The sequence below is a fragment of the Pogonomyrmex barbatus genome, unplaced genomic scaffold (assembly GCF_055798465.1).
Source record: "Pogonomyrmex barbatus isolate J1 unplaced genomic scaffold, ASM5579846v1 scaffold13, whole genome shotgun sequence".
Classification (NCBI taxonomy): Eukaryota; Metazoa; Arthropoda; class Insecta; order Hymenoptera; family Formicidae; genus Pogonomyrmex; species Pogonomyrmex barbatus.
In genome coordinates this window covers 1114107-1130911 of record NW_028297109.1, presented here as the reverse complement: position 1 = coordinate 1130911, position 16805 = coordinate 1114107, and the positions used below count along the sequence as shown (strand labels likewise).

Sequence of the window (16805 nt, the reverse complement as noted above, 5' to 3'; positions counted from 1 at the left end):
GACTTGTAATTCAAATTGGCGTGAAATTAAAAAAAATTTACTTCCGAATCAACAACCTGCAGACAGACATTTGTACTCGTGTATTTAACATAAAAAAGGATTATTTAATTGATGTCAATTGTTAGACAAAAATTATCCCAAATAAGAAGGGAGGGTGTACGTCACGGCGGGGCCCGACCACGAACCAGTCGTGAAAATTCGTAATTATTTTGCGAAAAAATACCACCTCAGCCAGGAATCGAACCTGGATCTCCTGCTTACCGGGCAGGCATCTTATCCTTTCGACTACCGAGGCATGTGATGATATTTATCGCAAATAACGTGTTTAGAATAACACGTCAACAATACAATGATACATATATATATATATATATATATTACAATATACATATATACATGTATTCTTTCGAATCCCCACGACCGGTACTCCAGAGCGATGTTGGTCTCTCACTCGATGGATGCAGGTCGGACTGCAGCGGCGACACCCTCCAACGCCATTGGCAAATATACAAATAATCCTCCTGGAGCACGACAGGAGAGATTGCATCAAGCATGGCTCGAGCCCCCGAATAAGAAGGGAGGGTGTACGTCACGGCGGGGCCCGACCACGAACCAGTCGTGAAAATTCGTAATTATTTTGCGAAAAAATACCACCTCAGCCAGGAATCGAACCTGGATCTCCTGCTTACCGGGCAGGCATCTTATCCTTTCAACTACCGAGGCATGTGATGATATTTTGCATTTTTACCAAATTTAGGTAACGGTACTTTAAATGACTAATTAAATAATGTTCAAATTCCAAAAAGATGTATTGCAAGTATTAATTCAGATATGATAAAGGAAATATATGGGGATATTATAACACATAAAAGATATAAAGTTATTACTAATTACATTATATTATTTGCAAGAAATATCAATGTTGACGAAATAAACAAAAAAGTAGTAAATTTGTTGAATGAAACAACAAAGATAATTTATTTTAATTTATATAAGTGTAGATATTCTTGAAAAGACTAAGATGAGGAATACATGAAATAATTATGACAGAATATCTCAACTCTTTCTCTCAACCAACATGTCTTCGACCACATGACCAATTACATTTGCGAAGATATACTGTTGTGTAACTTATTAGAAATCTTAATATCAGTGAAGGTTTGTGTATTGGTACTAGATTGTTAATTTTAGATTTGAATAATAATTTATTACGATGTGAAATTTTGACAGGTAATAAAATTAGAAAAATTTTGTTTTTCTTAATTGTATCACTTTGTATTATGAAAATATACCCATTATTTTCAAAAGAAGACAGTTTCCAATAAAATTAGCATTTGCTATTAGCACAAAAACAAACTTTCGAAAAAATTGCAATGGATCTTCATAAAGATATTTTCATGGATAATTGTATATTGCATTATCACGAGTACGTTCTTGGGATTCGTTAAAAATTTATTTAAGAAATGATAATCTTCTTAATTTTCTTAATCAAGTAAAAAAATTATGTTTATAAAAAGGTACTTGAATGATGTACTTGAGGAAACAGGGAGTTTGTACTTAAAAAAAATTAATTGAGATACATTATAAAGACTATATGATATTTTTGTTTACTTTTATTATATGTAATAAAATAGAACGTAATAAAACACAAATTAAATAGTACATGTATATATGTATATATGACTTAAAGTCAATAAAATAAAAATGAAACAATTCGAAATAAACATTAGCAAATAAAATATTTAAAATATTCATGGATGAAGCGCAAATAATATATTTTTTTAATAAGATTGAAGTATATGGTAACAAAATTCGAAATGTTGTAATTATGTGTACACACATACGCGTTTATTTTGTTCTTGGACATGGATATTGAAAATACTATAAATATTCAAATTATAACTATTTTATATAGTTTCTTATTATTAGTTTCAAGAAAGTTTTGTGTGTGTGTGTGTGTATTTATACTTTTTAAAGTGTAAATATTTGATACATTTACGCTTATAAATACATTATGTTGATACATTTCTATTCATTTATTATATTATATTTAATTAATTAATTTAAAAAATATTGTATGTATTAGAAATATTGAAAATGGTATGGTTTTTAAAGTTTATTACATGCTTATTTTATTCTTGACGCGCGCGAAGCGCGCGCATGTATTGTGCCAGTCCATAATAAAAAAATTCATGAAACACTCGAAGTTTATCGTCGGTCGAATGTATTGAAGGGTATTATTGCCGCTTTTTCGCGCCGCTGATTGGCTGGTCGATGCTGGCGGTCGAAATCGTGGCGAGTTTGACCGTGGCGCGGTGATGATAGCCGGTGATAACTCGTGTCATGACGAGTTAGTTGTGTGCTTGAGATTAGTTACGGATATCATTTATATAATTGAAGAAAAGTAGAAGAGCGAATAATCTTAGGAAAGGTTGAAAGTGTTTTTTATTAATCATTTAATTTAAAAAGAAAGAATCGTCTGGAAGATCTCGCTTTGGATATTCAAGATTGTTTCAGATAAATATTAAATGTTTTTTACGTCTATTATTAATATTTTATTATAAAAGATTAATACTTTGTGTTATATTTTATTTTTAGTTAACGGTATTCGTTTGAACGCTATTAAAGTTGATAATGATATGTTTGTAGAAACATGTTGGAGAATATTGTACATTGAATTTAACATAATCTGTAAGAAGAATGAAGAATTGCTTAGTAAATTAAGCAATCTCAATTTATGAATTAAACTGAATTGGACTTCTTATGGTTCGTATTATTTATTGCTTAATAATAGTATAATTACGAAACTAATTTTCAGACATAGAACATGAAAATTTATTTTATACAAATTCACCAAATATTATAATTTACTCGATTAAAAGTAAAAATTTTTGCCAGTAATGCATTCCATTTTATTTCATAAATCGTCGAAATTTTTTAATACAAATAAACATAATAAAATAAACTTCCAGTATCCTGTGTTTTTTTTTATCGCTACAAATATTATATTAATATTATATTATATATTATTATTATTATTATTATTATTATATGTTGTATTATATTAATATTATATTATATTATATTCTTTTTTTTTGTTCAAATGCTACGCTTTATATACAAAATATATGTAAAACTTCATCTTTTTTCTTTCTTTGTATTGTACCGGCAGGATGTTACCGGCATCAATGTTCGTGTAGAACGAAAAAAAGGATATATTTTAATCGGAAGTATTTCTCATGTGGAATTTTTCGCAATAAATTTCTTGAAAATTTTTAATTGATATAGCATTTTAATTGATATAGCATAGATATATCATTAGATATAAATTATTAATTATTTATTAAGTTTGAAAAATATAGTTCTGTCCTTGGCCTGTTACATTGCAAATCTGTTAAAAATAATAGCATATTATTGATAAAGATGAGGAAGAGTAAAATTAAGAAAGAAAATAGCAGTCTTTATATATGCAAATGATATAATATTATTAATCGAGGATTTAAAAAAAAAGAGAAGAATATTGCTAGGGAAAAAGTTATTTAAATATGAAAAGATTAGTGTTATTTATGGGTAATAACATACTCTCATCCTTTCTTTTTTATTGTTTCTCATCATATATTTTATTTTTCATTTTTATCATCTTGTAATTTTTATAAAATTGAAAGATATATCAAATCTTATAAAGAGAAAGGAAGATAGAAAAAAGTAAGTTGAGGATAGAAATAAAAGTATATACGGTAAAAGTATAATAAAATTATATACGATAAAAGTGTATGAATATTTAAGAAATGTTTTGCGATGAAATAGAGTACAGCAATCATACGAACCGTGAAATAATAAATAAAAATGGAGATAAATAAAAGGCGCGCGCGTAGCGCGCGCTGCGTGCTAGTCCTTTCTAAAAAAAGACATGATATCGATACTCGCATCTCTCGAAATTATTGTTGCCGCTTTTCCGTGATGCTGATTGGTTCTCTCGCTGCGCTAACTTCGTGAATAGCTGTCATCGTATTGATCTCACAGAGGATCGTTTCGACAATTGTGTATCAAGAAGTTAAAAATATTATAGTATAATAGTAGTATAATAGTATTATATTAATTTTTGCTCTTGTGTTGAAAAAAATAAATAGCGCGCGTTTGTCTAGTCAAAATAAAAAGATTATATATCTTTCAAATAACAAATAGTCAAACCTATCAAAAATCTAGATATGATTAAGATATGATTAAATTGCGATAGTTACCAAATATAACAAAAAAATATCTTCTTATATTTAAAAATAATATATCTTCTCAAGAAAAAAAAAATATATATAATATATATATATATATATATATATATATATATATATATATATATAATTAATATTTTTTTCTTGAGAAGATATATTTTTAAATATAAGAAGATATTTTTTTGTTATACTTGGTAACTATCATAATTCAATCATATAATCTCACACATACCACACACACACACACACACACACACACACACACACACACACACACACACACACACACACACACACACACACACACACACACACACACACACACACACACACACACACACACACACACACAATTTGTAAGTAAAAATATAAATATATCTTCAATTAATCAAATCTTTTATTCCGATAATAAAAATTTCATGACTTACGTATTGCGTATAAATAGGATTTTCCAATTCTTTAATTTTAATTTTATCACTTTGCAAAACAAAGATATTTCGAGTTTTATACAATTAAATACATTTTATATTTCTAATTGGAACATTAGCATTGAAAATTTTTCAGTGACAAGATTTGGAATTTATCGGTATCTCGTGTTTCTTCATTACAATCAATATGCTATCACAGAAAAGTTGTCGCGTTATTACATATGAATTTCTGTTGGATAATTTTTTTTTTGATTTTACTGCAATTACATAAATAACAAACTACAACGAGAAACATGGCTATTTTCGGCAAGTAGGATCTTGGTTGCTAAATTTGTGGCAGATTATAGTGGCGCCTAGTTGATAATATGACTGTTTGAATTTATTTTATTTAGAAAAATCTAGCAACCAAGATCCTGCTTGCCGAAAATAGCCATGTTTCTCGTTGTAATTTGTTAACGTGTACTCGACTTATACCTATATATTGTTTATTATAAATCTTACACATAGTTTTCAGGAATTTTTTTACATTTGAGTGAACTCATGGTTAATCTCCTTAAAAATATCTTATGTTCCATGTCATACACAAATGTTTCTAAGAACATAAAAATTGATTAAGATGTATTATTCTTCATAGTATTAATTCCTTAATAAAAATACAAATTTATAATTAGCGCGTAATTAAAATACAAATTTATAATTAGCGCGTAAGTTTAAAAATATAATATTCGGTCACGGATAAGAATGTAATATCAGAGTTACGAAAGTAAATGCAAAAAAATATTAGAAAAGGAAACAACTTGTATTATTTAAAGCCAAGCTTAATCAGCTGATAATTATTCTTTCACTCAGAGTTTTTGATAAAGAAAAAAGATCAACTTTGAATGTATTAGGCAATACTGTCGGTCTTCATTCTTATTTGTTAAATATCTTACAGATGAATTTATAAATGTAAATTCGTTTATCAGAAACATAACAAAATCTCACGCCGTTGAATATAAGATAAAAATTTGTCAATCTGTTTGATAATAAAGACGTATGTACATGTGTGTGTGTGTGTGTGTGTGTGTGTGTGCGCGCGCGCGCGAGAGAGAGAGAGAGAGAGAGAGAGAGAGAGAGAGAGAGAGAGAGAGAGAGAGTGTGTGTGTGTGTGTGTTGCCTTAAAAACTGACAAGTTTATAACTATGTTATTACTCATATATAAATGTAATCAAAGAACAAAATATTATGTCTTATAATTCTCTAACATAAAGATTATACAGCAAAAATAATATATTTAATAAATTTCTTTCTTTAAGAAGCCAAAAATCACAGACAATGTAGTCTCTATTATTGGTATTATCTACCGATAGAAATCTCTCAGTATTAATGTTCTTACTGCCTTTTGCATCACTTACAATGTTATCTACATCAGATGCTATCATTTCTATTAATTAAATTATCTTCTTTGTCTACTGGTGGTGGGCCCGTGGTTAAAGTTGTACTTGGCCCTGCTGTCAGATAGCCAGCAGATACAGGTGTTCCAGCTAATAACAATCAAAATTTTAATCAAAATTTAATTGGCAAAAACAAATATTCGGTTATATGCGTTAGGAATTCACATATATTATACCTGTAAGATAACCAGAACTAATATTGTTAGAAATGAACAGATCGTGCCGCTGATCTTTATATTCCGCCCATACACTTGATTTTTCCAAAATGGCATTAACTTTTTCACCAAGAAGTAAACTTTTTGTCATGGCTTTTAAAGCTTTTACTATTTGTGCTTTAGTCGTGGCAGGATTTTCGAGAATATCTAACCGTCCTTCCAATATATTCAAGAGATATGGTACCATTTCAGCGTCCAATGCCTACAATAATACAGATACATCGATATTTTTACGGGTTACACCATAAACTTGAATTACACAGATTCTCTTTACACATACTTGCTTGACAAGTCTATCTTCATTTGTCGAAAATAATCTATTCAATGTTTCGCATGCTATCGCAATCATGTCTCTTCTCGATTGCATTGCATGTTTCAGTGGACTTATGCATTCCGTTTGACATATAGACGAGATACATATCTATGCAAGTATCGAATGAATTAAAAATGTAATTACAAGTCATACACAAGCAAAAATTTACTCACTTCACTAGTAGCCAATTGATGCAAAATTAATATAGCTGTCTTATAGACAGATGGCTGACTGTTCTGAACAGCCATCTGTCGACAGAGTCGTGGTATGTGACCCAAGGATGGTACTTGGTCCGCCAAAGTAGGTTGTGCTTGAAGTAAACACACAAGAGCCTGCGTTGTTAATTCTAACATATCCGTCTAGAAAGAAAGACATCGAAAATACACAAAATACGAAAACTCACACGCGTAAATGCAATATAATAAATATTTTTATGTATTCTTATATAACTTGATATTTACATCAGTCTTTTCCTTGGACATTAACGTTAATGTCGTGTCCATCAGCTCACTTAAGAATTCCTTTGGTTTCCTAAGCGCCCAAGCAGGACTAGCTATAAATAATCTAAGGTACACCCCTCCTACGATAGGTTCATTTGTCGCGATATCAATATTATTTTGAGTATCAGGTAATTTTAATATGGCATTAGGATTTCGTCTCTGTAATGCATGATATCTGAAAGGATAAGATATAATTAATTCAACATCAACGTAACTGTCAAAGAAAAAAGAAAAAAAATAGATGAAACAAGAAACGGTACGTAACAAATCAATATAAATCAATTTATAAAGCTTACTCGTCTTTTAATTCTGCGATAATCCTCGCTACTCTAACTTTTGCATCATCATCCCATATCAACTCGGGATTTTCGTGCTGCGTTTCAAACATATGTACACACTGCTTAGGTGCATCGCGAATAGCTTCGCTGAATAATCTTGGTAAAAATTTTGATAAATCAAGTTTGACTTTTGGTCCAGCTAATTTGTCGGACGACATTTTCGCGAGTAATTCAGCTGCTGCTTCTCTTGTCTGAATATTACTCGAATTACAAAAAAGATCAAGAATATACACAACAGCTCCTGAAAGAATTCATTGTCAGTATGCTATATATGAGACAAATCTTACAAATTCATATCGATATTCCTTATATTGACATGATTGTATCGCTTACAAACCTTTTGCTAATGCATCTTTCACAATTTTAGTCGAACTCATCAGTGCGTACAAAGTTTCTAATACAAGAAGCTGATATTCTTTCAGACTGTGCAAACATAACAACAAATGCACTACAACTTCATTCGCGGCAATATCATCAACGCATTCCTGATTCTTGGTAACATTACTAATTACTTCTAAAGCACTCTTCTGTATTAATTTAAAATTATTACAATTCAGAAGTCCAAACAACAATTTAAAGTGCCCCATGCACTGTAATTCAATCCCAGGATTATTTTTGATAACGTTGTTCAAAGCTTTAAGCGCCATAACAACGTGTTCCAATTTTTCGTGGTCCTTCTTAACCGAAGCGACATTTCCCAAGGATGTTAAGTACTCCGAAGATAGTGACAGAAATTCAAGCAAATTTATCGTAAAACTTTTCGGATTCTGAAAGTTAACTCTCTCTTACTCTCAGATTACTTTTATCATGATTTATTATATAATATATTTTTTATACATACATATGTGTATATATATATATATATATATATATATATATATATATATACACATATATATATATATACACGCGTGCGCGCGTGTGTATGTGGGTGTGTGCATGATTACCTTAAGCTATTTTACACACATAATTTTATCTTCTAATATAGAGAGAAACGTACCTCAATTGGATACGCTGGTTGTTCATTGTATATCTTCACGAATATTTCGCCGATTATCAATTCGTTAGCATGAGCGGTGTACTTGAAATCACTAAAATCATGTTCAAAATTGTCGCTATTATTTAATCTCTCTTGCCGTTTCAGTTCTAAATATTCATTTAATTCCGCCCTAGTGCCATTGTCCCAGATTAAATATGGATTTGAACAATTAGAATTTAATATCTTTAAAATCTCTTCGGGTTTGTCTTTAATAAGCTGACGCGCCAAATAGGGTGTTAACAAACATTCCAAAGCGGCGACTGTGACTGGATTAACGGGTGTCTCGTTCTCGCCTTTCATATAACCACCTAATCTAGCACAAGCACGAACTGCCAATTTAGCCAAGTTGTTGGCTACTTCTTGACGATTTTCGTCCTGATTTCTTTCTACACCACCTTCTTCTAAGGTATAATCATAGTTGAACATGAAGAGCAACAAATCCCATAAAGCACCAGATTGTAACAGTTGCATTTGCAATATGCTATCCGTAGCCAAAGATGAAATACATTCTGTGGCAACCGCACACAATCTTGTTAAATGCTGCAAGGAGGATAAAGAAAAATAAAACTTGAGAAAAAGACAGCAAATTAAAAAGAAAGAATTCTATTCTTAAGTTATAAAATAATCTTGTAGATACCTTAAAATGCAGTATCCTACAAAGGTCTCTTACAAGTTGCGGCAATTCGATAATCTTATCTCTGCAACTTCGAAATGATCCGGCAACAGCGAAACATCTAGTGATATGCATACAAACTTGTACCGCTACGTCAGTGGATTTACTTGATCTGCTCAAGACGGACACACATCGTGTATATGCTTCTAGCAATACGTCTAAACCACCCTCCCTTCGCAATTCTTCGGTATTTAAAGCCGAACAGTGCACAGTGTGGTACGCGAGTTCACTGGCAGCTGCTAATAACGGAGCAGACTTTGAAAATAATCGTTCGTCATCTGTTTCTAGCTTGATTGTTTTGATTAACTGAGGATAACCAGCGTACTTGTAAGGTCCAAGTTCTTCCGTATATCTATGAAAAAGAATGCTTTGAGTCCTCAGAATCAAAACAATGTTGTCAGGATTAGGGCCAGTCGTTGACCAACAACTGCGGCTACACAGAAATTCGTATGCCTGACTGACAGCTTCGAACTTATCCTAAAATCATTATCATTTTACATGCATGTGTATGCGTATACATATACACGCGCATGTATATGTAGACACGCTTACGCTTGATTCGTAAAGAGAGATTAACAAATTCAAACGCAGACTTACCCGGCCTTCAGGATTTTTATCAGGATGATACATTTGAGCTAATTTATAAAATGATTTCCTGACGATCGCTCCATCATGCTGTTTTCCACTTGGTAAGCCAAGTTGCTTATAAGCTTCATCCACAGTCATCAGAGGTGGCTTTTTCTCTATCTCTCTCTTCCATGCATCCAATACATCTTTCAACAATTGCACCTAATTCAATATTACATATTACTGTTACGTAAAATATTATGTACAAGATATACACAAGATATACACGAGATATATCGAGAAGGCTCAAGTCAACTCGCTTGCACTTACAGGTTCTGGGATAGGCCACTGCGGAAATTTAACAGTATCGCAAAGATGTCTGAGATAGAATATTTGGCAGAACAATTCGTTTTCCAATTGTGGATATCTTATAGCAGGTATAGCGATATATTGATACCTGGCCATGGTATGACTTCGCAACTTGGGAGTAAAATCTGCAATGTGCGCAGCAATTTTCTCAATAAGCATTCGTCGCATTTCTGCGTTCCAAATCGCTTCTGGCGTATCGTAATCTCCAAGAAATATTTGCGCGAATTTCTCTGCTCCGTGGTTCTCTAAATAACTCACCATTGCATCAGGCAATAATTGACCGAGAATGCTTCGTTGCATAATATCTGAAGAAGTGCTCTAAAGAATGTAAATAAAATACATGCAAATTATAGATATTTCTTTATCGTAACTGAATTACAATCTTTATTATGAATCTTTATTATGAAAACAGATTTATAAACTCACATCATCGTTCCTAAAGGCTTGTTTTGTGTGCGTAAGCTGTAAGAATCTCGCAATTGGCAAGACGTTAGAACCAGTGTACATTAAGATAAAATAAAACACACCAGTAAGATAAATTTTGGATACATCCGCATTATCTCGCATCACTTCACATAACAATGTAGCAACTCTTTCAACTAGAATGGGATCGAATGTTAGCAGAAGCTGTACAATATGTGGCAGGTACTGAAGATCAGACAGCAATCGCTTCACACGTGGCAAAGGCCTGATTACCGCATCATCGGCATCTCTACTTGGAAAATACTCGCACATCTTGATTAAAATATTCAAAATTAAATTGGCCAATTCACTTTCGTTTATCACGGGAGTTCCTTTTGCGACAAGACTCCACTTTAATTGTGGCACTTGTGAGATCGTTTTCCACCCATCTAACCCTTGGGCCCAAACTTTTGTTTTGTAAGTCACATGACTCGAGCCGTATAAATCTTTCAGGTCTTTTAGACTTATCGGACCTTCACGTTGATCTCCGTTATTATAGTACCATTCTTTTTCCATTCGTTCTTGCTGTGGCCCTGCTTCTATCACATTGGTCTGCGTCGGAACGACAGCTCGAGAAGTATGTAGATGTGCCAATGTCAATAAATCGACTAAAGTTCGCACACCATTTTGATCCATTATATCTTTAACATTTCGCCTGTGCAATATGAGTTTATTTATAAACATGACTAGTCTATCACGTTCTGTTCTATCCGCGCAACGCTCCAGCATTCCCAGGATGTATTTTGTATCCGAGAATGGGCCAATATCTTCGTAATATCGACCATATACTATCGTCATTGCTTGCAGGCAAAGGCACTTCATTTCAATTTTCGCAGTCAATAAAAATCTATGGTATAAATCATTAAAAAATTCGTATCTGTAATTAAAAATAAAACTTCATTACATAAAGTGTCTAAAGTGCACCAAATAAATTAATGCGAGCAATTATAGAATATAATTTGTAACGAAAGAGTCGCACAATTTCTCTTTTTTTTTAGTTTTTCGCTACTTACAATCACGTAAATCTTGTAAATGTTTCTTTTTTAGTTTGGAACACATATATCTACTATGTACACGATTATAAATTCTTGAGACAAAATCAGATAAAGTTCTATCGCGCGATACGTTTCTAATTGTTGAATATATGCGAATAGCGAAGTTGTCGATACATATACTTACGATTTTCTTATAGGATTGTCCGGACTATCCTTTTCTAATAAAAGTCTCAAGTAATAATCTCCAATTTTGACTTCATCCGAAAGACATTGATATTGCACCTCAAATTCTCTATGATTCCACGCGATCAAAGTTCCACCAGCCAAATCTTTATCCGAACTAAATGCACGTATCTCATTTTCCAAAGCTATTCTCAACTCTTCTCTCGTCTTATGATTCCAAATCAAATTTGGCAGTGCGTGATCTTGATTAAATTTATAATAGAACAATTTCCAATTTGCTTCGGATTTAATTCGTTCTCTACGTTTTCTTAACACTATCGGACGCTCTTTAATCTTTTCTCTCCGTTCTATACCGATACGAGCACCCCAGTGTTGCAAAGCATTTTCTACATGCTTCTCGACCACTCGCATCTGACGTTCAATAGCTATCCATTGTGGGCTTTTCTTATTTCTTGATGCATGATCTATGGCTATCTTCAAATTGTCACGATTGTTCAGTCTCTCTTCCTCTAAGAATGTGTCTGGTATCTTTTCATCAGAATCCAAATAATTCAACAGGCCTACCGGCTACAAATAAATTGCAGCAATTCCACGTTATCCATAGTAGCAATAAGTACATTTTCAAAGAGCAAATCTATCTTGACAGAGATATATATCGAGGACTCACCATAATTCGTTTCAATAATCCCATAGCCGTAGGATGTCCCGTAACCCATAAACCTACTAAGTGTCGACACAATTGTCGATGTGTTAATAATCTGCCATCGCTACCGATCGTAAACAAACTGTTCAATAAATGTCTCGGTAGAGCTCCTTCTGCAAGTGCTAGCTCTTGCATTTTTGCTGCTACTTCTGGTGCACCTTCCTCAATAATTGCTCGCATTATTAGTCCAGCACCTTTGACCACAGCCAGTGAAGGATGTTGAAATAACTTGAACAAAGATCTACCTCTTGTGGCAACCATTTCTAAAAGATTATCAAAATGCTTGCCATCGGTAGTCTCACTGTATGGCACGCACAAGGCAAATGTTAAAAGATCGAGCATAGCAGAGACCACCAGTGCACCTGTACCATGATTCTGTAATGTTAAAAAAAAAAAACAAGAAAAATTTCAATGCATCGCAATAGTGAAACATCTCCATCGCTACATCATTACATATTATATATATATTTTACAGAGTATCTTTGAACATTGCCAAAGGACTGTAAAAATTTAACGTATGTTTTTCAATTAAGAAGACAACTTTTTATAGATTTGTCAAGATATCTCATAAGACTTCAGAATAAAAAAAAAAAAATAAATACACATATATGCACGCACATACAAAAGCAGAACAAACGCAATTACAAAGATGAGTTTTAAAATAGATTTTTAGAGCGATCTGATCTTACAAGTGATAATTATAACAACTTAAAATACTTACAATATGATTAATCCACATTTCAAGTAAACTTTCTAAAAATTTATTACTGCTAAGCAAGCTACTCTTGTTCAATTGTTCTTGTCTTAAATCGCAATCGTCATGCATCGGTTGCATTAGAGCACAGATACAATCTATAGCAGCTTGCGTTACACCACAATTTTGTCTTTTCAAAGCCTTTACGACTTTTGTACCAACGGCTTCTCTAAAACCAGGATGCGTTGTAAATGCAGCAAAGCCAATCTTGTTAGCTATCAATCTTCGTAGTGCATGAAATTGTGCTTCAATCTCGCTATTCGTTTCAAGATCTTTGCTGATCAAATTGTTCAAAGCTCCGAGAATAATTTTGTCTTTATTTTCAGTAAAAATTCCCTGTAAGTAATCATTCGTGATACGATGGAGTATTAATGCTTGGAGTATTAATGGATGGTACTTGGAGTGTTAATGCTGTTACAGTCCATTTAAGCAGTACAACTTCCTAGATAAGACAGAAAATGCCTCATGTCCCTTTATGTCTTTACTGTTTAACGTATTTAATTTCTATTTGAAACTTTATAATCAATATACATACAGGGATCTCACAAGACAAGGACAGACAAATGACAAAACAAAGACAAACAAAAATGTCTGTGTAGTTTTCATTATAAAGTTTCAAAGATATTTTAAACTTGATATATTTTAATCGCTTCAATGTACTGTATAAATTCATATATATATCAAAATATAATGGTTAAGTTACATATTTATATCTCTTAGAATATAATGTTGTTCTGGAGAGGAAGGAAAAGGGAGAGGGAAGAAGAAAGTAAAGAATAGAAGAAAAGAAAGAGTTACTTCAGCTTACATCTTGCGTGATGGAATAATTAAGTCCGCTGTATGATACATTTGCGTTAAATCTCTCCAAAATTTCAGCAAATGTACGTCCTCCAGGCGGTTGCTGAAGAAACTTAACATGCGTCGTTTCGACTTCTTCGTCAACGGATAGATTGAAAGGTCCAAGTCTTTTACCTCTGGCAATTGGATACATCTTTACGTGAACATCTCTGTTACCCGATGCTCTTACACCATCTAGTAAGGATGCTAATAAGGAATCTCTATTTGTTGCGATATAACTGCGCATTTGACCATTAAGATATTGTATAGTGAATAATTGAGGATTATCATTATCACGAATCAAAGTAAAAATGTCCGACAATGGTCTAAGAGTACAAATGTTATACGTTTGAGGATCTCTCTCCAACAGACAAGTGTCTGAGAGACAAAGCGTTCTTCTTTGAGGATCCAAATGCCTAGAAGACAGTTTATGAACAGTAAATTCCGATACGCTCGTTATATGCTCGTCACCGCTAAATTTTCCTAGTCTTTGAGCAATAAAGTCATCGAGTCTTATAGGTTCCTTTAACATTTTTATATTAATGCCCAAATTATTTAATGCAGCTTCTTGTAATTTCTTTTTTATCTCTTCCATATGCATAGAAGCGAAGAGATGTAAGCGTCCAAATCCACCGCATACAATAACAAATCCATTGGGATAATCTTTCATCGTTAGCAGTCCTTCAAAATCTTTATAACAATAACTGGCTAATACCATGTTTGTCGCAGGATCTAATTGATCGAGACTGTACGATGTTATTTCCAATACAACAGGTAATTTGGTATCAGACCAGTGATGTTTATAAGCTGGATATCTCTATGAAGATAAATATTTTCTTATTTATCTTCACACACACACACACACACACACACACACACACACACACACACACACGCACGCACGCACGCACGCACGCGCGCGCGCGCGCATATAAATATGTAGACATAAGTAGAATAAGGAGTTTTAAAATATATCTATAAAAATAGTGTTTATTGCAAAAAGTTTATACTATTAAATATGTACACAGTATGTATACAGAGAAAGGGAAAAAGAGGAAAAAAAATGCTACAAAAATATATGCATAAACTTACCAAAATTTCTTTAGATTTTTCAACATAATTTCTATATTTAAGCGCTTCTGTCAATAAATGGGATCTATGTTCGGAACTAAACTTCATGGTCTCATTTTTCCGTTCCTTACGTACAGTTATAGTAAACTCATGAGAACCCAACTGATTTCTATTTATCGGCTGTACATTTATAAAGTCAGAATATTCCCATTTATTTGTCACTTCTAAAGTACCAGGATTGTATGTTGTTATTCCCATAGAGCCAATGGAAAAGATACGCTTGTATCTAAAAAGCGATTACTTAGATTTAGATATAAAGATAACATTGACTATATTCTATGTTTCTTTAATGGTTGATTTTTGTCATTAGTTCCTTATTGAATCTAAATATATAATCTAAATATACTATCCTTACTGAATTTAAATATATAAATCAATCCTACAAAAGAATCTTATTATCAGTACACAAACTTTTTTCTGTATGAATGCAACCAGTTTCAGTATTTCAAAGAGATATACAATATTATCTAATGTAATATAACCGTAAACAATAAAAATATTACTTTTAAAATTGAATATTTTAAGATATCAAGATTATTATTTATTAAATAAACAATTGCATATGTTTTTATATGTAAATTTTTCATAAATTGTTGAACATTACATAGGGATGATTTTTATATAAAAAATTCTACATATATATATATATATATATATATATATATAGTGATCTCAATAAAATTGAAAAAAAAACTTGCTTCATATATTATATATATTAATTTTGCTTATACAATGTGTTTAAATACAATCGCAAAGAAATGGCTTAATCATATATAACGAAGTACATATATGTAACAGGATATCTTACAGAAAGGAAAAATACTTACTTCCCTTTCCATGTGGAATGCTTGGTAACTAAAAAGCATGCTACATCTTGATTGTCCTTTATCGGCATCATTGTTTCATTTCTTATGGACGCAATTGTATCGGTTCGAATATATATTTAATTAAACCGATGAGCACTACTTGCACAAAATGAAAGATATAGAACATTCGCGCACACGAGTTATAAAATTACACGACCATAATTATGTAAAGTACAGATGTAAGAGAAAAAGTACAAACTCTCTCTCTCTCTCTCTCTCTCTCTCTCTCTCTCTCTCTCTTTAACATATAATCCCTTGCTGCTGATATTAATTCAAATAAGTGATAGTTGTGTACACGCTCGTTAATTTCTTTTATCTAACAAATGTCATCTTCGACAGCTTCGTCAACCTGGAAGCAGCCATGACGATTGACAATATTTGGGGGCGTTAGGGGTGATAACGAACAGCTGTTTCTAGATGTCGATACTGGTCGATACTGCGCAAGTCTCTAGAAGTAACTTCCTTAATATCCGTTTCCTCCAACATGATTTAAAATTTGAGTTGAGTTTAAACTCCAATCAATGGTCTAGTTTCCATCGATGCTTAATTCGCTCTTAATACATACGTAGAACCAGATTTGAGTCGATGGAAATGCGACAAATTGCGCTCATTTCAATCCCGCTTCGAGCCACAAATCTAAGGGTCACATGCGGCATAACTTGCGTAGCGTAACTTGCGCTGACCAATCATATCGTTTTTACTTGAACATCAGATTCCTACTTTATGCTGTTTACGCTATTATTGTTACGCTGAATCTAATTTTTTTGCGG

General features: G+C 32.4%; 1 protein-coding gene across 3 annotated transcripts; it reads right to left on the bottom strand.

The window, feature by feature from the left end:
- Positions 1-4608: 4608 nt before the first annotated feature.
- On the bottom strand, positions 4609-16458 carry Rme-8 (receptor mediated endocytosis 8). 3 transcript variants are annotated; one of them, XM_089072507.1, is made up of 19 exons: positions 15997-16456; positions 15131-15395; positions 14010-14855; positions 13598-13643; positions 13169-13566; positions 12412-12822; positions 11746-12311; positions 10531-11443; positions 10066-10422; positions 9766-9957; positions 9133-9645; positions 8457-9035; positions 7794-8223; positions 7415-7697; positions 7080-7293; positions 6792-6977; positions 6586-6726; positions 6267-6507; positions 4609-6180 (listed from the first exon to the last, which is right to left on the bottom strand). In XM_089072507.1, the coding sequence occupies exons 1-19, from the start codon at positions 16065-16067 to the stop codon at positions 6065-6067; spliced, it is 6768 nt and encodes a 2255-aa protein (XP_088928633.1). In that variant the 5' UTR covers positions 16068-16456; the 3' UTR covers positions 4609-6064. The 3 variants fall into 3 exon arrangements, with proteins under 3 accessions (XP_088928633.1, XP_088928631.1, XP_088928632.1); XM_089072505.1 differs by lacking the exon at positions 13598-13643 and having other exon boundaries at positions 13169-13537; XM_089072506.1 differs by lacking the exons at positions 4609-6180; positions 6267-6507; positions 13598-13643 and having other exon boundaries at positions 6637-6726; positions 6792-6842; positions 6878-6977; positions 13169-13537; positions 15997-16458.
- Positions 16459-16805: the final 347 nt, after the last annotated feature.

Excerpts from the sequence above, each read along its gene's own strand:
- Rme-8 (XM_089072507.1), bottom strand. The coding sequence starts at position 16,067 with ATGATGCCGATAAAGGACAATCAAGATGTAGCATGCTTTTTAGTTACC. Across the intron at positions 11,444-11,745 it reads GACAATCCTATAAGAAAATC|ATACGAATTTTTTAATGATT; the intron begins GTAAGTATATGT and ends TTTTAATTACAG. Across the intron at positions 8,224-8,456 it reads AACCAGCGTATCCAATTGAG|AATCCGAAAAGTTTTACGAT; the intron begins GTACGTTTCTCT and ends GTTAACTTTCAG.